This window comes from Tasmannia lanceolata, unplaced genomic scaffold, assembly GCF_043159265.1.
Source record: "Tasmannia lanceolata isolate RefF3 unplaced genomic scaffold, GAP_Taslan_0.1 ptg000018l, whole genome shotgun sequence".
Classification (NCBI taxonomy): domain Eukaryota; kingdom Viridiplantae; phylum Streptophyta; class Magnoliopsida; order Canellales; family Winteraceae; genus Tasmannia; species Tasmannia lanceolata.
This window is the reverse complement of record NW_027518695.1, coordinates 53,360,384-53,384,984: the sequence shown is the minus strand read 5'-3', so window position 1 is coordinate 53,384,984 and position 24,601 is coordinate 53,360,384. Positions and strand designations below refer to the sequence as shown.

General features: G+C 40.7%; 2 protein-coding genes across 2 annotated transcripts; both read left to right on the top strand.

The window, feature by feature from the left end:
- Positions 1-579: 579 nt before the first annotated feature.
- LOC143850450 (uncharacterized) lies at positions 580-2,596 on the top strand. The gene is made up of 5 exons (XM_077359700.1): positions 580-965; positions 1,054-1,212; positions 1,297-1,383; positions 1,475-2,475; positions 2,565-2,596. The coding sequence occupies exons 1-5, from the start codon at positions 580-582 to the stop codon at positions 2,594-2,596; spliced, it is 1,665 nt and encodes a 554-aa protein (XP_077215815.1).
- Positions 2,597-12,611: 10,015 nt separating this feature from the next.
- LOC143851414 (uncharacterized) lies at positions 12,612-23,687 on the top strand. Its single transcript, XM_077360841.1, has 3 exons — positions 12,612-12,856; positions 22,832-22,900; positions 23,185-23,687. Exons 1-3 carry the CDS (start codon positions 12,837-12,839, stop codon positions 23,666-23,668), a joined length of 573 nt encoding a protein of 190 aa, XP_077216956.1. The 5' UTR covers positions 12,612-12,836; the 3' UTR covers positions 23,669-23,687.
- The last annotated feature ends 914 nt before the right edge of the window (positions 23,688-24,601 follow it).

The following is a 24,601-nucleotide window of genomic DNA, read 5'->3' as shown; positions in this document are numbered from 1 at the left end:
TCCCATGGTTTCAGGGTGAAAAATGTGGTTCTGTAATGGTTCCGACGTTGAAAAAGTGGTTCCGTAGTGGTTTCGGCTTAGAAAATGTGCTTACCTACTGGTTCCGTTGTGAAAAATGTGCTTACCTACTGGTTCCGTTGTGAAAAATATGGTTCCCTAATGGTTTCGGGGTGTAAAATGTGGTTCCGTAATGGTTTCGGGTGTAAAATGTGGTTCCGTAATGGATCCGCCTTAGAAAATGTGGTTCCGTAGTGGTTTCGCCTTATAAAATGTGCTTCCCTAGTGGTTGCGGGGTGAAAAAAGTGGTTCCCTAATGGTTTCGGGGTGCAAAATGTGTTTCCGTAATGGTTCCGACGTAGAAAATGTGGTTCCCTACTGGTTTCGGCTTATAAAATGTGGTTACCTACTGGTCCCGTTGTGAAAAATGTGATTCCCTAATAGTTTCGGTGTGAAAAATGTGGTGTCGTAATGGTTCTGCCATAGAAAATGTGGTTCCGTAGTGGTTTCGGCTTATACAATGTGGTTCGAAAAGTGTAATAGTTATGTTTTGGTCCAATTAATATGATAAGTGTACTAATAATGGTTCTGATCGAAACAGGGTGTGCAAAAATGGTGGAAAACAGGGCTTCTTTTATGTTACACGTTGATGGGTACTTGAAGGATGAAGTATCATTCGAATATATTGGCGGGACGAAAATGTGTTTAACTGTGAATCGCCATATAAATTTTCTGGAATTTCAGTCTCTAATTCACCAAAGGATTGGGACCACTGGATGTCGCGTGTCATTATCTATAAAATGTCGATATGTCATGGATCCATATCAAATCGTGTTATGCGACATTCGAAATGATCATGACCTAGGTATGGTGATGATGGTTTTTGAGAATAGCCTCTTTAATTCTATCAGCCTGTACATACGTAAAGAGTACAGAGTTGGAGAAATTATATCTGCACCCATGAAGAGGTAAAATATTAAGTCAGCTGGACTTTGGCATTCTTTAAATTCTCATTCCATTAGAATATTATCTCATGTGGAAATTTTCATTGCTCAGAAATGTAGTTCAGATAAATGAACATTATGAAGCTTCTACTCCAATCGAACCTGCTTTGAGTCCCAAAAATAATTCCGTTCGTGCAGTGTCAGCAACACCTATTGCAGCTGAAGCTCCCAGCAAACGAAGACGACATGGCGAAGGACATACCAACAATAGGTACTATCCGTGTATTGAATTGTGATTCCATTGATGAATTTATGATTCCATTATTGTTACTCTAATTGTTGATCGGGTTGGCAGATATTCAGTAGACTTGGATGAAGATTATGAGGATCCAATTTTTAATGAGACAGAGGAAGATACAACTGAACATAAGAGCACTTCCATGTAATAAATTAAAGAAATTATATTTAGTTGGGAGGTTATATTTTTCTCTCATTGAATTTCATTCTAACCTAGTCCTTTCCTTACCATACAGGCACGATGCACGGTTCAGTAGGGATTTTCATAGTGATATGCATGTTAATGATGCCATTTGCGAGGATGGTAATGAGGACTTTGATGAGGACAATGACGACTTTGATGAGGACGATGACAGCCGATTCGGAGAAGAGCAGGATGGTGTAGATGATCAGGATAGTTTAGATAACATTATCGGGGACGAGGATGGTGTAGATAACATTATCGGAGACCAGGATGGTGTACATAACATTATCGGCGACCCGTTCGGTAATACGTATACAAGGGAGCCAATGGAAGTAGATGAAATGGTTGTGGATGAATTAAATGTGGGGAGAATAGGACTTGAGGAGTTCAAGGTGGGGGGAATCTTCCCGAATTTTAAAGTATTTAAGAACAAAGTTAGAGAGTATGCAATTGATAGGCGTTTTGTATTCGTCCCAGTAGACTCAAAACCTACAAAGTATGCTGTTAGATGCAAGAATGGAAGTTGTCCTTTCAGAATTACTGGGACAAATTACCTGGATTCTGTCAGGGTGAACAGGTTTGTGCCAGAGCATACATGCTCAAGTACGATGAGTGGTAATGATCATCCCCTTGCCACAGCATCTTGGGCAGCTGAAACCTGCCTAGGGTTATTTCCCCGTCCAGGAGACGTGACACCTAGTTTGATAAGAGCATACGTCAAGGATAAGTGGAGTATAACCTTAAGCTATACGAAGGCTTTCAATGCGAAGGTCATTATACACGAAATTATGTGTGGAAATGCGGAGGCTTCTTACCGCATCCTTCCTGCATATGCTCAGGAGATGGAGAGATGTAATCCCGGCACCATTATGCGTGTATACCGAACCCGGCAGCTATGGGCTAGTGGAGATAACACATTTGGTCGTTTATTTTGGTCATTCGGCCCCAGCATCCGTGCGTTCAGTCGCACAGTTAGACCCCTGATACTAATTGATGGGACACATTTGAGGGGGAAATATAAAGGAATCTTATTAGCTGCGACAACTGTAGATGGTGATGGTGGATTATTTCCGTTAGCTTTTGCTGTGGTTGAGAACGAGAACTTTGACAGTTGGCTATGGTTTCTTGTTTTACTCCGCCAGAGCGTGATGCCAATAGAAAAAAACAACAATGAATTTACGATTTCCTCCGATCGGATGAAGGGTCTGGTTAGAGCTGTTGCTGAAGCATTACCGGGATCATACCATAGCTACTGTATTCGTCACCTCAATGCCAATCTGTTGAAGACCTTTAAGAGTCAAAAACTTTGTAAACTATTTTCGAGAGCGGCATATGCCTTAAGGGAGAGTAACCATAAGGAGGCGATAGAACTCATAAAAGCAAAGAATGAAAAAGCAGAGAAATGGATATCTGATATTCCTAAAGAAAATTGGGCTAATGTACATTTTAAAGGGGCCAGGTGGAATGTGCTCACCACTAATGCAGCAGAGTGCTTCAACAACGTATTGAAGGGCGCAAGGGAGTTGCCGATTGCTGCTCTAGTTGATCACACTAGATGGAAAGTACAAGACTTCTTCCAGTTTCGCCGGAAAGCTGCGGCTACATGGAAAACGCATTTAACTCATAGAGCAGAAAAGTGGTTGGACAGATCATGTTCGTTTGGCAGTAAGTTTCTACCCCGCGCGTGTAGTTGGAATGAATATGAAGTGCTCTCATCCACTCATACGGATAGTGTGGATTTAGAGAAGAAAACATGTACGTGTGGTCTTTTCCAAACGATGGGATTGCCGTGTGGGCATGCCATAGCAGCTATGGGATTAAATAAGCTTGACCGATACAAATACTGCCAGGATTGGTTTTTGGCTTCAACATATCGGAGTACGTATGAGGAGGTGATTCATCCAACTTTAGATCGAACACAATGGCCCGAGCCATCCACTGATTTAGTAGTACTATTGCCACCGCGAGTAAGACGACAGCCCGGACGACCGAAAAAAGTACGAATAGAGAGAGGGTTGCAATTTGGCAAACATCACAACTGCAAATCATGTGGGGAACCTGGACATAACAAAAGAACGTGTAAAAATCCTCCCCTCGTAAATCGTCAGTTAAATATGACTCCCATCGGTCCATCCGCACCTACACAGAACAGGTATGTTTCATTATTACGCACTCGATATGATTTTCATATTAAACCTATAATTGTTATTGATTGTACCAACTTTCTCTTGTAGGTCCGGAGTGTCCTTCGCACCTCCTTTCTTTACTTAGGGATGGAGTTGTTGGTTTTTCTGTACAAAGTGACAATGATTTTGGGAACCTTGTTACTACACATGATACTTACTCACACGAAAATTGTAAAAAGTGGCAATGATTTTGGGAACCTTGTTACTACACATGATACTTACTCACACGAAAATTGTAAAAAGTGGCAATGATTTTGGGAACCTTGTTACTACACATGATACTTACTCACACGAAAATTGTAAAAAGTGGCAATGATTTTGGGAACCTTGTTACTACACATGATACTTACTCACACGAAAATTGTTCAATTTATACGTTGTTGTATCTACTACTTGCCCGGAACTGTACATTTTTTGGAACCACAATTTTGGAACACCTGGTTGAATAATTTTGTCTGGAACCACAATTTTAATTGCTATTGGATACACCCTGTTCATATTCGAACAACTGCTTCAACACTTTTTTTCGTTATTGCCATGTTTATGTTGACCTCTCTCTATGTCTCTATCTCTCTATCCTCTCTCTCTTTCTCACTCTGTGTATAGAGTTGGTCTCCAATCTGGGTTTATTTGGGAGTCCGAAACAACCTTCGGAAGTCTTATCCGGAAGTCCGACGATTAATTCGGACTCCCGAATTCATGCAAGTAGAATTGCCATCCAATCTGGGCATCACCGGGGATGTCCAGTACTTTTTTGTTCCAACTGGGCATCATTCGGGAGTCCAAATGCGTCGTCGGAATTCGGAATCGGAAGTCCGATAGTTCCTTCGGACTCCTAAAGGATCTCCAGTAGTTTATGGTATCTACTGGACATAATTCGGGAGTCCGAACGCATCGTCGGACTTCCTCTTCGGAATTCCGAAGGTCCAATCGGACTCCTGAAGGATGTCCAGTACTTTTTGGGTATCACTGGCCATCATTCGGGTGTCCGAATGCATCGTCGGACTTCCTCTTCGGAATTCCGAAGGTCCAATCGGACTCCCGAAGGATGTCCAGTACTTTTTGGGTATCACTGGCCATCATTCGGGAGTCCGAATGCATCGGCGGACTTCCTCTTCGGAATTCCGAAGGTCCAATCGGACTCCCGAAGGATGTCCAATACTTTTTGGGTTTCACTGGCCATTATTCGGGAGTCCGAATGCATCGTCGGACATCCGAATCGGTATTCCGACGGTCCAATCGGACTCCCGAATGATCTCATGTTTCTTTTAATTGTCAGTGGAGTTATAAATGTTAGTTCATCCTATCTTTAGAACAGTTTAAGATTAGGTCCCTTAGCTCTTAAGTGGTTTTATTTGATATAAAACCTTGTAATGGCTAATTTTTCAAATCGATGATGAAATTTACCCAAGAATTGTGTATTTCAGTAGAAAGGAGGGCTGACTCATCCCTCGACATGGGAGAAGAGGTTGATCTTCGCTCTAAGAAAACCAATCACATTGGGAATGGATTTGGGTTCGTACAACCAACTAGCTTATCACATCCCACATGTAACAGAATGGAGTGCAATAAAAAAAAATTTGTTTCCAAAGGCAATCCATACCTCACTGTCCCAAAATTACTTACACCTGAGTGCCTGCTATAAAGTTACAACATCAGTTCCTCCCAAAAGTTAAATGGATACTTTCCCATACACCCCATTTAACATTTCAGAAAATAGAGAAGTTCGCATAGCTGTAATATCTTTCTGCGTGAAATCCAAACTAGCGTCACGGCTGAGGTATTCCATCTCTTTCAAAACGAATAGCCCACAATCGTAGCTGCAAAACATGAAGAATATGCAACAATAAGAATTCGAATTAATCGTTTACGTAGATTTCCCTAACTCAAGTAATTGGAAGTTACATCACCCGTTATTTTGTATGGGCCGAACAACGACTTCATCAATGGGGAATGCACTGATATCAATGTCTTTCACCCTTTTGAACCATTCAACAAGGTAATCAACCTACAAATCAATAATTCAGTACGTTATGCAGGTAGTCAGCAGAAATTAATATTTGGCTAACGAAATTGGACTTAGGGTAGTACTCACAAGGGGTTGCACCCTTGTAGGATCCGTGCGAGCGACTAGCGAGTCGTAAAGAGAGAAGGTACACTGACCCATATCCAAGAGTAGAAGAACCCAATGAACCAAATCTATGTTGACTGGAATGAGTACTTTTCTTAGCTCTTTAACTGAGATTGCTCTAGACGCTGTACGAATCGGGAACATACTTCGGGATTTTCACATCTATCGGTTATTATAAGTTGCTGCAACCACGAAAAGAAATGTTATAATTGCCGGCAGCTTCAAATATAGAATCATTACTTGTAATGTAAGTCACTTGAATCTCACAGCTAGATGGGTAGTCAGGGAAATGCATGCTCCCTTTTGTTCTTTTCGCAAACATTCGTCCCGCGAGTTCAAGTAGTCTGTATATACATTAACGATCTACAAAACAGACCATTGGTCAACGAGAAGGAACTTAATAAGAAATGTGCGCTCACTCTTTACGTTACTCAATGAACCATATCTAAGAAATAACATAAAATCTTACCGGAGATGATAACCACCCTCTACGATCGCTTAGTAGAAGCAAGTCTTCTTTACACATGTAGTACCCATCACTTTGAATGACTTTGTCACTGCAAATCCAGTAAAAAGTCATCTCCCTCTATGGACCTTAGCTCAGATCATTCTACTGAAACAACCTATCTATGAATTTGATCGGAGAAGATAGAGTTCCAAAAAATGAAACGGGCATTCCAACACAATCTAAGTTATAAGGAATTTACCAAGGTTGTAGCGCTGCCAATGCATCCACCTTGGTCGCTGCAGGCCCGGTGACTTTGGCAAGAGCATCCTTGAATTTTCACTGGTGGATGTAATATGGCGATCTCATTGCTCTACTAGGTCTTGTTCGCCTTCGACGTTGCTTTACATTATTTTCAATGCTCCATTGTTTACTCTTCATTTCGGGAGTGTCAAGCAAGATAGCAACTATATTAGCTGCAGCCTCTCGGTCATCCTCTGTAATTTGACTATTAATATAGATCTCGTCTTTTCGATCAACAACCACATCTTTCCCAACATCATACCCAAACTCTACAATATCCATCGTCTTCGGATCTTCTACTAATCCACCCTCCGAACGTCCCTTATCACTCCCTATCCCAACATCCCCATCTTTCTTTTCAATATGTCCTGTTTTATCCATTTCTTCATCATCATTTGTTTGCTTCTTCTTTCTTCGACTATATTTCTTTTTATCCTTCACTACCTTCTCCTCCTCACCCGATAACTGTACATCTTTCTTCTTCAATGAATCTGTCCCTTTCAACTGACTGAACTCACTTTTTAGCTCCCTCACTTCACTTTTTAGCTCCCCCACTTCACTTTTTAGCTCCGCCACTTCACTTTTTAGCTCCCTCACTTCACGTTCAAGTTTCTCTATCGTCTCCAACGAAGAACTATGAGATGCAGATTCCTCTACTTCTTTGATAAGTCCCTCTCTTACTTTCATCCCTCTCCTTCTTCGTTCTCTCCCCTTACATGCCACAATTGGCCCGATCGCATTCAGAAGTCCCTCTCTTACTTTCATCCGTCTCCTTCTTCGTTCTCTCCCCTTACATGACACAATTGGCCCGATCGCATTCAGAAGTCCCTCTCTTACTTTCATCCGTCTCCTTCTTCGTTCTCTCCCCTTACATGCCACAATTGGCCCGATCGCATCCCCCACTGTAGGCACAATTGCCCCAATCGAATCCCCCACTGAAGCCTCTACAGCACTAACAACGTCGGCCTCAACCTGGCCGAGCAGTAGGGCTTCCTCTCTCGCCATAGTTTTAACCATCAGAACCACCTGAAATAAATGTCATATTTTTTTTATTACAAATACGAATGTAATAAAACAACACGCAAGACATACATACATACAACGACCAATTAACATTAATCTCTCACCTCAGTTGGTTTTACCATCCCATCACGAACACGGTCAATCAACTTTCTATGCTCCGTCTTCTTCGTATCCTCACCGATCCACTTAAATAGACGTGGATAAGCATCAGGGTAATCAGGTACCCAGAACGTGGTATGCTCAAATACCCATACCTGAAATGCGGCTACATTATTTACGCACTCCTAATAATTTAGAAACAAGTAACTATAAGGCATGAATGGAAAATTACCTGTAAAATGATAGAGCAACCCAATATATGGCCCTTCCCACCAAGTGCAGCATGTGAATTTAAGGACAGGACCAAGAATTCATGAACGAGATAAGCCCACGCAACATCTCCTATAGTCCCCATATCAATATAAGGGAATAGGCAAGAACATGCCTTGTGATCCCTCTGTGCGAACAACACAGTACTGCAAAATAACAATATCAAATGTTTCACTGTGGACTTTATCGACTCTTCTTCATTTCAATCCATTTCCGCATGAATAACATTTACGACCTCTTCGAAGGTGGCTGTTGGAAGCCGAAACCTCCAACCATCCATCGTTGTGATGCTATCCCAATCTAGTTGCACCCTCTTCCCTCTCATAGTTAAGCCTAATATTTTGGCTACATCACTAACTAGAAAAGGAACTACAATGCTCCCCAATCTAAATGCTTTCCGCTTCGGATCCCACTTTCTCACCAATGTCGACAAAATCCTCTTGCGCAACTCCACATCCTCGAGGTTCTTGTGTAGTACCAAATCTCTGAATGGGGTCTCATTTATCAAATTCTTATGCGCATCATGTAACCGGAACGTTTTGAAGGACTCCTGGAAGCGGGAAGGACAGCATCTAGAGAAGACATATTTGGCCTGCAAAAAAAGCTATTAGGAAACAGTTGAGGTAGAAAGTTAAGGAGATGCAAATGGAAATGGAGAAGTTAATCACCATGACGAACCCGCAACGAAAGAAATGGGAACCTTTGTATCCTTAAGTTAAACACAATCTGTACAAAGCAGCGACAACCACTTCAAACACAGTGTTAGTCCCATGCACAGGTAAACAGAATCAAAATTATCCATAAAGGCCTCACAAATATCCCCAAGTCACTTTAGAGTTGTACCATTCATTGGATTAGTAGGACCATTGCTATTCATAACAACCATGAAAACATACCAGTCATCCAAGACAGAGAAATTGAACAACCATAATAACATATCATCCATTCATCCATCCATAATAACATATCAAACCCAAATATAACATACCTACCATCCATTAATCCATAATATCAACCATAATAACATACCATCCATATACATGCCAAAAAAAGTAAACCAAAAAGTAAATAACTGCATAGGGATCATGTACAGTTCTCATCGGCAGCAACAACCTAATGATCTGGGGGCAGAAGGCGGCGGACGAACTCGCTGAGTGAAGAAACCTGCTCAGTGAGGGAGCTGAATGACGTCCCATACTCCTGCCGGAGGGTGGAGACCTCGGTACGTAGGGCGCTCACAGCCTGCTGTGTCGCGACATGGTCCTCTCGATGAGATGCAAGGAGCTGAGAAAGCGCAGCAAACTTCTCGTCAAAGTACTGACGATGTGCAACGAGCTCCTCTGCCGATACACGCTGAGCCTGCGGACGAGGTGGTGGAGCGAGCCTCTGGTCATCAAGTCGCATTGCCTTTATAGTTGTACGATTCATTGGATTAGAAGGACGAACGCGTTCTTCGCTACCTTCGATCAGCTTCTCATGCTGGAAGATACGTGTCAAAAGCATCCCAAATGGTAGACTAGCCAAGGCCTTTGTCCTGGTGTCCTCCATGAAGCTAAGTATGATATAGCCAAGGTGAAGGGGCTGGCCCTTTAGAAGTCGATACATAATAAACGCCTCAAAAGGCCGGACCATGTCACTATTACCTCCGCGAGGCGTGATATTGCTGATCAGAATCTTGTGTAGGACTTTGCACCTACGGCTAAGGGAATTGTAGGACACGTTGGTTGACCCGTCATTAGGTGGGGGCCTGCAACCAAGCTCCCCATAAGCAGTGACAGGATCAACCATATAACGATCAAAGTCATCCATGGTACCGGGCCAAAAGAAACTCTCGTCGCCTGTGGTGGGAAGAGAGGCGACTTCACAAAACTTCTCCATGGTCATGCGAAAGGTTTTATTATTGACTGTGGACTGGAAGAACTTATAATCTTCGTCGACTCTATAATTGGCATAGAATTGTTTCACAAGAGTCGGGTATGAATCGCAATGTACTCCGAGAAAATTGACCCATCCAAAGGCCACAAAAAGGGATCGAACATCATATGCGGCAAGATCTTCAAAGACGATTTTCCTACCTCGCAATATGCCCTTCCTTTCTATATGACGGACGGAGGATGCCGCCTTTACGGAGCCGACCTCGACATCCTCCTCTCCTTCGCCCATATATTCGGCTTCCTCGGAGGAAGGTGAGGGAGGGGAGGGCTCACGGACAGCCTTCCCTTTCCGTTTGCGGCTGGAAGAGCGTTGGGGCACAGTGGCAGTCTTCTTCGCGTTCTTTGTGCGCGGCATGATCTCTATATTGGGGTTTTGGCTTACGCTTTTAGGGGGTTGCAAATACGAAAAAGGGAACCACTTCCACTTCTTCTCTGCAGAAACCAGGACAAGATACTTGAACGAAAACAAACTTCAAACACACTATTATTCCATTCACCAAAGTACGATGCAGTATAACACACTTCAAACCACATTTAATTACTATTACACACATGGAACACTATATAGATACTTGAATTTAAAAACATTTACAAACTTCAAACAAAACCACTCTTTACCGCAGAGAAGATCCATGCATACCATTGAAACCACTCAAAACCATTGAAACCCCAAGTGAATGAAACGCATTGAATGAAACCCTTTCACACCGAAAATCAAAAATGCTGAAATACCAAGTCAAATGAAACCCTTTCGAACAACAATTTCGACAGTTGGAACCACATATTAGACTGTTGGAACAGATTACTGATTAGCGCATCCAGGGAACCTTAAATTACACAGTTGGAACCAATATTACTAGATAGAGGATCCATCGAATACTGCTTCCAACTTTCTAATATTTGGTTCCATGGATCCAACTTCCATGGAATACTGGTTCCAATTTCATAAGCCCTAAATAAAACCCTTTCAAACCCCAATGCAACCATTGAAACCCTAATGCTCTGTTTGGTTGCCGGGTTCTTTTTGGCTCGTGGGAGTTATGTGGGAGAGTTAGTTAAATTTTGGTCCCATCCCATGTTTGGTTGCCTTTTACCACTAGGTTTATTTTAATCCCACTCTTGTAATGATTACTTGTGGGGTGAACTTTTTAATCCCACTTTTGTAATGATTGCCTTTTCATCCCATCCCAACATAACCCCAGGAACTAAAATAAACTCAGGAATCAATAATAAGCTTCAGAAGAATTTTTTTCTACCCAACAGTTCAACCAACCAAACAAAGGTTATTTTTTTCCCACCATATCTCTCAGGCTATTTTTTTCTCCCACATAACCAAACATGGGATTTTTATTTTACCAGGATACTTCTACGACTTTTTTTTCCGGCCTATCTCCCAGGGTATTTTTTTCTCCCACATAACTCCCAGGAACAAAAATAACCCGGCAACCATACAAAGCATAAATGAAACCATAAATGCAACCATAAACCATTGAAACCTTTTCAAACCTTAAATGAAACCCTATGAACTAGAGTGAAATCCAACATGAAATATGCCGAAACCATTGAAAACCTAAATGAAACCTTTTCAAACCATTGAAACCCATTGAAATCCTAACTGAAACCCCTTAAACCATTGCAAGCATTGAAACCCTAAATGAAAGAATTCAAACCCCAACTAAAACCCTAACTCAAACCATTCACAACTATTGAAATCCTAAATCAACCCTAAATTTTACCCTAAACCATTGAAATACTTTGAAACCCAAAATGAAAATAATGAAACCCTACATGAAACCCTTTCAATCCCAAGATGTTGTTTCAAACCCTAAATGAAACCCTAAATGAAACCCTTTCAAACCATTGAAACCATTGAAACCAAACCCTAAATTAACCCATTCAAACCACTGAAACCATTGAAACCCTAAATTAAAGCATTGAAAAACCCTACAACAAACCCTAAACCGTTCAAACCCATTGAAACCCTAAATGAGATCATTGAAACCATTTAAAGCTCTAAATAAAACCCTTTCAAACCAAAAATCAATGCCCAACGTTTCAAAACCTACAAACCCTATATCAAGATATTTTCTTCCTAACAATTAATAGTTCCAGCCCATTGAAACCCTCAAAATTCCGAAACCCTCCAAATGAAACCACTTCGAAACCATTTCAAAGCCTTAAAAATTACATACTAATGCATATCCGTTTCACACACTTGTCAAGAGGCACTTAAAAGAGCTTCAGAGAGCAATGTAGAGCAACATACATTGTTGAAAGTGTGTGAGATCCAACCCCTAAAAAAAAACCCAAAATAAAATAAACCCTAGAAGAAATATTTGAAAATTACCTTCGTGTAGGGGAGGAAACTGAATTCCGGCGAGAGGGGGTGCTTTCCGCCGACTATGTCGTGCTTCCGGCGAGTAGAACGGGCTTCGGGAGAGACGTACGAGGTCGACGGCGAGATAAACCGTCCTTTCGGAAGAGAGAATGGGAAAAGTGAGAAACGGTGAAAGTTTATGGGACTCCTGCTTCCAGCGAGTACAACGGCCGTCGAGAGCGACGTCGGAGACGAGTTTCTCTGGCGAGTTTCTCCGGCGACTCGTTTGGGAAGAGAGAAACAGAGAGAAACAGAGAGAAGGTTAAAGGGTTAAAAGTAAAAAATCATAGGTTAAAAGTAAAACTAAAGAGGGGTATTTTCGTCTTTTAAAAACCTGACAACCCCTCTTTTACAAATTCTGCAACTCTACCCTTACTTCACAATATCATGAAATCTTTGCATTTTCCTAACAAATTTTCCTTCTTTCATTCACAGTGATTTTCTTATTCCAGAGCTATTACGGGTTATCAGAAGGTTGAGTTTGAAAGAACAAAGGACAGAAATATCACTTCAGTATTTAAGTCTGAGCACCCTCAGATCAGCTCTATCTGAAAATCCACGCGCACAAAATCATTTTAGAAGTATTGGAGGCCTTGAGGTTCTTTTGTACGGGCTTAGTTTCCCATCAAGCAGCACGTTACCATCAATGAATACCTTCGATGGAGGGTAATTTTCTGAATGTCGATTTAATTCATCATCTAATATTTGTATATTTAGCTGCCTTTACTCTGATGATTTGTCTAGTTGCTCCTTTTTCCTATTCTTTTTATTAAGATAACTAGTTTTTTATTACCTGTTTTTAGTATGGTTTCAAATGAACTCTTAAAAATGACATGGATTATTTTATTTGCATGATTACCTTGCAACTATCCTTCAAAATTGCATTTTCTGAAAGTCAATGTGACATTGGTTGCCTTGGCCTCATACAAGCAATTTGAGTTTGTTTCTTTGATGTTTATATTGCAAACCACTCTATCATCTTTGTGCGGTATTTTTTGCTAGCGTGGTAGTTAAATAAGTGGGGGATTTTCATCTTTTGCATTATGTGGTCTAATAAAAGTTGCTGGTAAAATTTTGTACAACCTGCCTGTGGTGTGTCCGATGCCCTTCCTAAGAGTGAAAATGAAGTACCTTCCATCGGTAACTGCCGTAGAGAAAATTTTCTTTCTCCAAATTGTGGGGCAGAATTCGTTTTCTCGAGAGTGGTTTCTTAGTTTGGTGGTCAATGATGGCATTCTTAGTTGACCTTTTCACCAAGTGTGGAAGTCAGCATCTTAACTGATTCCAATTCGTGTGTATAGGACGTGGATGATGCAAGTAATCTGTTAGGATACCAAAAGTAGAATACTTGCTAGATAATTGAACAATTACACAAATATTTCAATAGAACTCCACAATTCAAGAGAGAGATAAAATCACGATAGGTTTAACTCTTGCAGTGAGAATTTGACCAAGGTTGAGGAAGTGGTGCGCATTTTTTGTAGTTATGTTTTCGTCACTCCTCTGTTTCCATTTTGGGAATTGGCTCATGTGATTAAATAATGCATTGGTTGAGTCCTAAATTGCTGCGTGACTCGAATAAGTGGATTTCTGTTGTGTGGGAGGATCGGAAAGTCCTTGATGGGTGAGCGGAAGTTGGGGCTGAGTCTGCAGGAGATGATTTCCAGATAGATGATTGCATTGTCTCATTTTGGCTTTATAACCAATAGACTTTGTCCTGCACACGGGGAGGAGAGCCAATGTTTTAATTGTGTTTAGTTGTTTTGCATTTGTAATTTTGGTTTAAAACTATTTTTTTCTTTTATATTACAGGCAACTGTATGTAGAAATGCAAATACACACCAAAAAAGGAAAAAATCCTTGTGTGTAAATCTGTTTTGCCTCATAAACGGGTTAGTTGTAACTTGTATCTGTTTATAACAGTTAATGATTTAGTCAAGTCGACAATTATGAAGACTTGTGAAGTATGTTTTTTATTCACAAAAAAGGAAAAAAAAAATTGAAACATATATTCCTGAAGACTAAATGGGGAATGATATTCCCCCCCTCTGACGGATAAAATCCCCCACTTTAATGTTATCTGTTAAGTTTTAAAGGCAAAGAAAAACATTATAGGGGGTGAATTTATCCTCAACCAGTGAACCATTCACACAGAAACCGTTAAGGGGGGGGGGGGGGTGGGGATTTTATCTGTGTTAGCTTACCAACTTCTCCAAAAGCTTAAGCTGTTGGAGAAAGGCGTTATTTATCTTTTATACTTTAACACTCCCCCGCACGTGTGGCCCACTTGGCAAACACGTGGCACATGTGGTCCCACTTTGGGCTGACCATTGCATGTGGATTTTCGCTATCCGGGAGGTTTGAACTCGAGACCTTTGGCTCTGATACCATGTTAACTTACCAACTTCTCCAAAAGCTTAAGCTGTTGGAGAAAGGCGTTATTTATCTTTTATACTTTAACAATCTGTTTGGGGGGGGGAGGAATATCATTTCCCTATTATATATACCATCATCTAAGAACTCCCTGATTCGACTCAGTTTTACCTTTGCCAAGTTCTTGTCTGAATAAGTGTTTGGCCTCATCAAGCCAATCAAAATCCCCTTGGTCTCACCCGAGTTGATGACATTGCCTGTGTCAGTCATTGACTCGCTCTAGTTGACTTGGCTTTACCGTGGTCAAGTTTCTATCGCAGTCTTGTTCTCAAACACTGAGGTACACATACTGAATGGTTGATGAACTGGATTTTTACCTTTTTTATATTTCCAAGTATTTACATTCATACTCTATCCAGATATTACTATTTAGAAAGAGCTGTATGGTTCCAAAAAGTGTAAGAAAAAGAAAAATTACCAGTGGCAAGAACTTTGACTCCAATATGTATGGGACTGTAGGTAAAAAGACAAATATTCATGCTTGGTCATGTCGTTAATGTGAAACGGGATAGCCTGCATGGAAGTGTGGCTTGTAGTTATTATTCATGCTGGGTCCTTTCGAATGTTAATTGATGTGAAACTAGATTTCTGGCATGGACATGTGGCATGTTGTTGTTATATTGATGTGGCCCAAAGGATAAGAAATAGAAGATAGAGGGTGTTAACTAACCAACTTCTCCAAAAGCTTAAGCTGTTGGAGAAAGGCGTTATTTATCTTTTATACTTTAACACTCCCCCGCACATGTGGCCCACTTGGCAAACACGTGGCACATGTGGTCCCACTTTGGGCCGACTATCGCATGTGGGTTTTTGCTATCCGGGAGGTTTGAACTCGAGACCTTTGGCTTTGATACCATGTTAACTAACCCACTTCTCCAAAAGCTCAAGCTGTTGGAGAAAGGCGTTATTTATCTTTTATACTTTAACAAAGGGTAAAAGAGAAGAATAAGGGAAGAGAAGCAGAATAGAAGAAGAGAAGGAAAGAGATTAGAAGAAAGAAGAGGGAAGACAAGAAATTAGAGGGGAGAAATAGAATAATAAGAGAAAGGAGAAGAGAAGAGAAAGGGATTAAGGGGGATAGGGGAGAATCTCTATTCTCAATTCTTTAATAATTCATCATCAAAATCTAAACACACTAATACATGAGAGCCTTACATAGGCAACTAAAATAACCTAGAAATAAAATAACATGGAAAATAAAAGCCCTAAAACCTAAAACGTGGAAATAAAAATCCTAGAAACTAAATAACATGGAAATAAATTCCTAAATTGTCTTAATGGGTGACTATGCCTCTTATGGGGACTACAATCTGCATCATTCTCCCCTTATTGAAAAAAACTTGCCTCGAGTTCTAGTCCACCCTGATCAAATATGTAAATGACCCACTCTCGCAGTAGGAGTACAAGGTCGTCGAAGTCACTTCTGATATAGGCCATCAAAAGCGGTCCATCCGGGTAAGTGCGATAGACTAGAAAAATGGCAACCCGACTGAGGCCAATCATAGACTGTAAATGGTCACTCATCTGGTAACTGCATGAAAGATCTCGGCCGTGTCAAATGTAAAATCCACAGGCATCACCATATCCACATGAACAATGTCTGCCAAAATCTCCTCTGTAATAGTGTGACCATCTGCAACATCGGTATCCCCATGCACCGCACATGTACCTATATGTATCAAGCCATCACCTACATCCTCATGGCAATCTCATGTGCACTGAAATCCTCGGTCTCAACCTCCACAATCATCTCGATCGAAGCATCAACTGTAGAGTCAATACTGCCACTATGCTTATCTACTGTAGAACTAGGATCCTCAATCACAATGCTCATCATGGCCTCGGTGTCTGCAATCTCTGCAGTAGGCTCAGACTCAGTACGCCCAGCAACTGGGTCATCAATGTTAGCCTCATCACCAAGAACATCCGGACCATCAATAACATCAACTGCGTCTGGCATGTCGTGGGAATCGGTAACATCGGTCGTGGCATCTTCAACAGGGGAAGAAGGAGACGGGTAGGCTGAGCGCGAATTCCTGGTAGTCGTGGCCTCCCTGGGAGCCTTAAGCCCAAGATGCTTGTTAATTCGATTCAAGGTTACCTTCATATTAACCATCATGTCTAAGTGCTGATCCAAAGTAGCTTGAATGTGTCCTTCCTAGTCTCCTCGGGGTTGGACTTGTCTTTGCCTTTGATGATATCGATAATAAACCTTTCGAGCATATACCTTCGCGAACTCATCACAGACATCTTGCCTTCGATTAAAACAAGGCATGTCGAAGTCACTGCGTTGTCGCAAGAAGTTTCTCCATTTCACCTTGGCATCTCTGCATACTGTATCCTTGACTCAACGAATGGTCATTTGATGATCATAACCATAGTACTTATGGTATGCATCAAGAGCCTTGATCCATTGTAGACACCCAACATCATAATCTCTATTGGGATAGTAGTAGGCATCAAAACCATAGAAATATGGAACCCATGGTGCAACCATTTTGAGGCGAATCAATGTCGCATGGCCCCCAAATGGAATCTGTGGAAATCAGCCGTCAGATATGTCCGCAATGTCGAAAGGAACACGTTGCCTTTCACGGATCTCAATCGGACTCCCGGATGGCTCAGATCGGCAATCGGACTAAAACAGATGGACGACTAAAGTTGACCGAAATAGTACTTGCGCTTTCTAGTGACTGTTGAAAGAGGACTGGATATACTCTAAAAGTTGTCACGAACAACTTTCGTATTGATGTCGAAACCAAATTTTGAGCGAAAATTACCCGAGTGAAAAGAGAGAAAATGAGATGAGGGAGGAGACAGATTGTAGAACCATTAAAAAAAAGAGATTGTAGAGAGAGACAATGCGGATTTTTTTTTTTTTTAATTTTCCTTTTTTATTGGGGTGCCTAAAGGTAAAAGTGGGGGGTCAAATTGCGCGAAGAGAATTGGAGTGGGGGGTGCCCAAGGGTAGAACTGTAGAAGTGGGGGGTGTATAAGATATTCAAAAACTAATGAAAGGGGGTGTCTAGATGGAAGAGAAGGGGGTTAAATTACCTTATATTATAAGGTAATAACACAAAAGGGGAGGTGGTCCAAGTGAAGAACGGCGGTATTTTTCTTATCTTTTACCTGTAATTGGTAGTTACCTGGTCAAAGTTGCTAATGTAATTGAATTTCATCGGGTATATTACCCTTCGTTGCTTGAGTATAAAACATAAGGTGCAGGTTAGAGAAGTTTTCAGGAAACTTACTTAAGTTACCTACCTAAGGTAACTTACCTTTTACTTTTTTTTTCACCTTGAATAACACGGCAGCTGTTGTATGCGTGTCTGTTGCTTTGCTTTGCTTCCTTGAGAACTTTACTTATCTTTATTTTTCCAAAAGACAACTTTACTTTTCAGCTTTCATAGGAAAGTCTCGACTTTCCTTCTAACTTGCGAGATAACCTGGCCGGAAAAAAAAAAAAACAACGGCGATGCAACGGCGCGGTGATGCAGCTGGAGATGAGTTGGCGGTCTGATGGTGCAGAAAAGGCGACGAGGTGTGGGTGGGGTTGATAAGGGAAAAGTGGATTTTGAGTAAATCAAGGACTGTAAAGGACAAAAGGGTAATTGTCTTGTTTTGGGACTGAGTTTATGGACTGAGAGAAGGTTGGCTGAGAGATAGGAGTGGAGTGGCTGGGTGGGAAAATTTTGGGTTGCAACTTGCAACTTCCAGGGACTGTTTTAAGGGTTGATAAGAGGGGTTGCGGGTTGGATATTGAAAGGGTTTCACGAGATGGTGAAAGGATGGGGATTGCGGCACACGGCAGGTGGTTTTTGCAAAGAACAATTCGTGTAACTACAACTACTTAGATCTTTTGCTCTTATACCAAAACTGATGTGGCCCAAAGGAGAAGAAATAGAAGATAGAGGGGGAAAGAGAAGAATAAGGGGAAGAGAAGAATAAGGGAAGAGATAAGAAGAAAGAAGAGGGAAGACAAAAAATTAGAGGGGAGAAATAGAAGAATAAGAGGAGGAGGAAGGAGAAGAGAAGAGAAAGGGGAGAAGGGGGATAGGGGAGAATCTCTATTCTCATTTCTTTAATAATTCATCATCAAAATTTAAACACACTAATACATGAGGGCCTTATATAGGCAACTAAAATAACCTAGAAATAAAATTACAAACGTGGAAATAAAAGTCCTAGAAACTAAATAACATGGAAATAAATTCCCAAATTGTCTTAATGGGTGGGTGACTATGCCTCTTATGGGGCCTACAATATGCATCATATATGCAGGTTGTTTCATGATCCTGGCTCATTTCTTCTGGCACTTTTTTATTTTTCAATGAAGATTACCTTCTTTTCTTAAGTTTTAACTTAAACCCGTTCATTTTAAGAATGATACTTTTATACTATCCCCTTTAAGTTGTGGTCTTCTTTTCTGTAAATCTCATATTATTTTATTTGACTAATATGTTAATTTTCCTATTTCTTTGAATATCATTAAAAGTATTTTATTATCCAGGAGATGGACCTTGATACTGAAAATGTGGTAAGTCTTGGCATAATCAAGGCATTCTTTTCAGGGCAGATAATGTTTGTCTGTTTGTCTGCAACTTGATTCTACCTATTGCCAGAGCTCATCTATATTTGGAGGGAATTTGGTTCAACACTGTTAAAGTATAAACGTTTAAATAACGCCATCTCCAACTGCTTAAGCTTTTGGAGTAATTGGTTGTTTAACATGGTATCAAAGCAACGGTCATGGGTTCAAAACTCTTTGATATTAAAAATCCATGTGATGCCAACTCAAAAGAGGGGCCAGATGTGCCACGTGTTGGCCAACCCTAAAAAGAGGGGCCACACATGAGGGGGAGTGTTAAAATATAAAAGATTAGATAACGCCATCCACAACAACTTAAGCTTTTGGAGTAATTGGTTGTTTAACGACCACAACAATGAGCATAGAGGGGCTTTTGTTTTAGGAAGCCATCGATATGTGATGATTGTCACAAGTCTTTGATTATTGTCTAATTTTTACTCTATGGAACTGTTTCTATGTCTCTCTGCATGTTATACACTATTGGGTATGTAAGATTCAGGCGGGAAATAGAAAACTGAAATGACTTTGACTCAAGTGACTTGAATCAAAGGACTGTTAAATGAACAAATTTTTCCACAATAATAGTGACTTGCTGACAGACTGCTTTAATTGTGCAAATATTACCATGGTGCAAATAGGGCTGAATGTGGGTATTATTTGTTTCTTATAGTTGCACTTCCATTTTTTTTATAGTCGGAGCACTCAATAGCCATTTAATGCTTCCTTTTTCTTATTAATTCAGGGTGTACCATGCTAAATCTTTTATTATTGTGGCTATGAGTATTCACACCCTCATAATATATACCCTAATAATAATATCGGGTGCTTGCATGCATCCCTAGGGACTAGTCCCGCCCTACAAAGTGGGGTGGGGATACCCTATGGCAAAAAAAAAAAAAAAAAAAAAAAAAAAAAACATATATATATATATATATATATATATATATATATATATATATATATATATATACCCTAATATGGACACATGTATGCATATGTACATGTATAGATATATATTATATATATGCATATGCATATGTTTAGAGGGCAAGCCTTGGCGCGATGGTAAGGTTGCTCCATTGTGACCTGGTGGTCACGGGATCGAGTCACGGCCTGTCTGCAAAGCAGGGTAAGGCTGCGTACATCTAGCCCTCCCCAGACCCCGCATTGGTGGGAGCCTCATGCACTGGGCCGCCCTTTTATATGCATATGCATATGTTTCTATAGTATGTATTTGTACATGTATATATGTATGTATAAATATATATTATATACATATGTATATGCATATGTTTCTATAGTTTGTATCCGTATGCATATATAGTATGTATCATGTATCTATATCTATATAGCAGAAGAGAAAATAAGAGAATTTTTTGAATTTCTCCCAAAATTCTAATAGAATTACACATCACTTTTTTTGACTTTTTTTAACAAAGGCACCCATTCAACCCACATATTTTCAATCCTACGCCCTCCTTTATGCTTCTTAACAAAGGCACCCATTAAAGCCACATAATTTCAATCCTACCCCCCTCCTTTATGCTTTTTTAATAAAAAATCTATAGGGTGATCTTAACCATCCGATTTAAGAGGAACAACATATTATGGAAACCTCTATAGATTGGAGGGCTAGGATCAGCCTATGGAAATGATTTTTCGGGCACAACCTATTTATGTTGTGTTCCATCACATGGACGGTTTGGATCAACCTATGATGTGGTCCGTACAGTTCTTTGTTGGCCCGTGCATCTCACAGGGTTTTTTACTAGTGTATATATAGAGGAATATATATATATATATATATATATATATATAGAGGAATGTGTTGGTGCGCTTGAGCGCACCAATCAAATGGTGCGCTTGAGTGCACCAATCACATGGGTCCCACAATTTCTGTGAGGATCCAAACCATTCATTTGCAAGGCCCTATCATAGATAGGGTGTGTATCAAAAATCAGCTCCATTGAATCATCCTAACCCCTCCAAAAGTGGAGGGCAAAAATGGGCAGATTTGTGGTCTGTCCATTTTGACCTCCACAAATGGATGGGTTAGGATGATCCTATGGAGCTGATTTTTTGTACACACCCTATCTATGTAAGGGCCTTTCAAATGAATGCTTTGGATCATCCTAACAATGTGGGCCACATGGGTTTGAGAGCTCAAGCGCACCATAAGGATGGTGCGCTCAAGCTCACAATCCTTTTCATCATATATATATATATATATATATATATATATATATATATATATATATATATATATGCATTTTTATGCATTCATATATAAACTCATAACACACATACATAAATATATACATTCAGAGTTTTTATCTGGTGCCCAACCGTCATGTACCGTGCTGGCGGTACGCCCTTGATATTTGATCCAACTGCTGCCCACATTTTAAGAGGCTGCTGTTGGATCAAATATCAAGGATGTTACTTCCATCATACCACCTACAAGAGACTTGACGGCCGGCCACCATATAATTTCTCTATATATACATATATGTCTATGTTTATGTAAACATATATTTTTTTGAATGGTGTTTAAACATATTACGTTCACACACACACACACATATCTATATAAAGATATACATGTAAAGATATACATGTGTATGATTTGACGGCCGGCCAGCATATAATTTCTCTATACATACATATATGTCTATATTTATGTAAACATATATTTTTTTGAATGGTGTTTAAACATATTACGTTCACACACACACACACGCACATATCTATATATAGATATACATGTCTATGTTTATCTAACCATATTATGTGCACATGAGTTTGTATATGGTGGATGGCTGTGCATGCACATGCAGCAAAACAAATGCACTAGGAGCCACATTATTGGGTGATCAGGCCCAATTTAGATAGGCTGTGCCCCGAAATCTTCTTCATAGGATGATTCTAATTTTTCAAACTGTTAAAAGTTTATATACCGTGCCATCCATTTTAAACCTCCACAGATTGGAGGGTTAGGATCATCCTATGGAGAACATATTTGTGGCAGGGCTATTTACATCTGACCTAACAAATTAATGGCTTAGATCACCCAATAATGTGGGCGCCACTGTGTTTTCTTTTCTGCACGTGCATGCACAACCGTTCACAATATAAAAACTCCAGTTAATGTCCTGTGTTTATATATGGGAAAACTGATTATGCTCGGTCGAGCAGATAACTTATCTGCTTGGTCAGGCAAAAAACAGTGGGGCCCACTTGATTAGGTGATGCAAACCATTCATTTGATGGGACCTGACATAGATAGGGTGTGCCCCAAAAATCAGCTCAATAGGATCATCCCAACCCTTCGATTAAACCTCCACAAATCGAAGGGTTGGGATGATCCTATTGAGCTGATTTTTGGGGCACACCCTATCTATGTCAGGGCTCATCAAATGAATGCTTTGGATCACCCAAACAATGTGGGCCCACTGTGTTTCTAGCCGACCGAGCAGATAACGTTATCGGGAGCAGAATCACTTGTATATATATCTTTTATTTTCGTGTTTTTTTTTCTTTCATTTGAAACATATACTTTCATTTTTAATTTCATGATTTTCATGCCACGTACTGATACTTGTAAATTAATTGCTTTGCAGAAGGGAAAATCCTGTTTTCGGGATTTTTGAGCTCCAAATTCTTTCATTGGAAGTTCTAAGGGAGGCTGTGTATCCTTCTGTTTGCCATCCTTTTGTCTGAGAACCATAAGGTAGTGTAGTTTCTTTTCCCACAGATGATACATTGGCTATATGTCATAATAATATCTGTAAAATGGCCAACTTATCTTAAAAAGTTCCACCACTTCTTAGGAATATCTGGCTTACTAGATCCACCAATGGTATGTCTTAGAACCTTCGTTCTCTTTCACTCTTTGAAGACCCATATGTATTGGTTAATTTTTTTCATGTATTTTTGTACAAATAGTTATCTGTGTCCTTAACAGTTGCTCCAGATTTGGGAATTTGAACAATTTGCAGTTTCTCTGTGAAAATGGAAGAATACATAAATTTGCAAACAATATCTGTGGGCCCGCCTTCATGCTTCAGGAGTTCCAACGACAGAGGGCGGAGTCATCTGTAGAGAATGATTTTCAAATGGTTATTTTGGATACTGAAAAGGAAATCCATGAAGAGAATGTCTATGGTTCCAAGTCACAAAATTGGAATGAGTACGCTGTTAAATTGAGCAGAGTACTTTGTTCTTTCCTTCTTTCTGCTCAAGACATTGAATTTCATTGTATCCAAGCATCAGTTGGTCGAAGTTCTATGCCAGTCTCATTTACGTATTGGGAGCTTTCCATAAAATGGGTCATGAAGGTTCTTGTTACAGTGTTTCCATGCATTAAAGCTTGCTCTAATCAGAATGAACTTCCGAGCCATTTAAGGTCAGTTCGAATGGTTTATTTATATATTTATTTTTTGGAATGGCAAGGTTAGTTCGAAAGTTGATGGACAATATCTTTTGTCATTTTGAATTGGCCAATGTTTTCTGTTAGGTCTAAAATCGGTAACAGGTTATGGTAGGGCCGGAAGGGCCGGAAGGGCTGATTTGACAAGCCACGGCTAGAGGGTTGGTGGAGTCCTGCGCTGCACAAGGGCACAGACAAGAAGACAAAGGGTCAGAAGACCGACCCGGAGTGGTGCTCCGGACGGACGCTTCGACACTCAAGTCAGTATGAGCAGGAGTGCAGAGCAATGTCAGAGTAAAACACTAAGGGTCTTAGATTTTTTCAGAACCCTCACCTTAGCACAAATGAAGGCTATTTATAGTGATTCGGAGCCACCTGTCCTTCCACCTGTCCAAGACAGGTGGTAGCCCCTGTATGGACCAGATCTCATACCTAAGAGGTGCAGTTGGAACCTAGGAGTTGCTGGTGGAAGTCCCTGATTGGTCCAGACAGCATACCTAGCAGAGGACAGGTGTTGGCTTTGCAGTGGCCCCTCTGAGGGCCACGTGTCAACAGCCGGTTGGTCGTATATTTTGGACCTCATCAGTTGCCCCCTGGTTCTTCGAGCCATGAGAGTGGCTGAAAGAAGCAAAGAGAAGGTCACAACAGCATCTGACCGGCCTTAAGGCCTCTGGGCAGCTCAGGCCGGACTCAGATTCAGCTGGAAGGAATCGTGGCCGGACAGGAGCCTCCGGGCGCCCTGGTCTGGCCTTGAAGTTTGGCCTGAAGGAGCACGGCCGGGCAGAAGGCTCTCGGTTATCCAGTACGGCCAAATTTTGGACCAGAAGTCTGGCCGGCCAGGCTTCCTGAGCGTCATAGCCGGGCATAATTGGTTCATGGGGTTCATGTGATCCTGTCCGGCAATGGCGCTGGACGGCCAGCCGGGCAGGTCTTTTGTCGTCTAGCGAATGCGCCATATCCT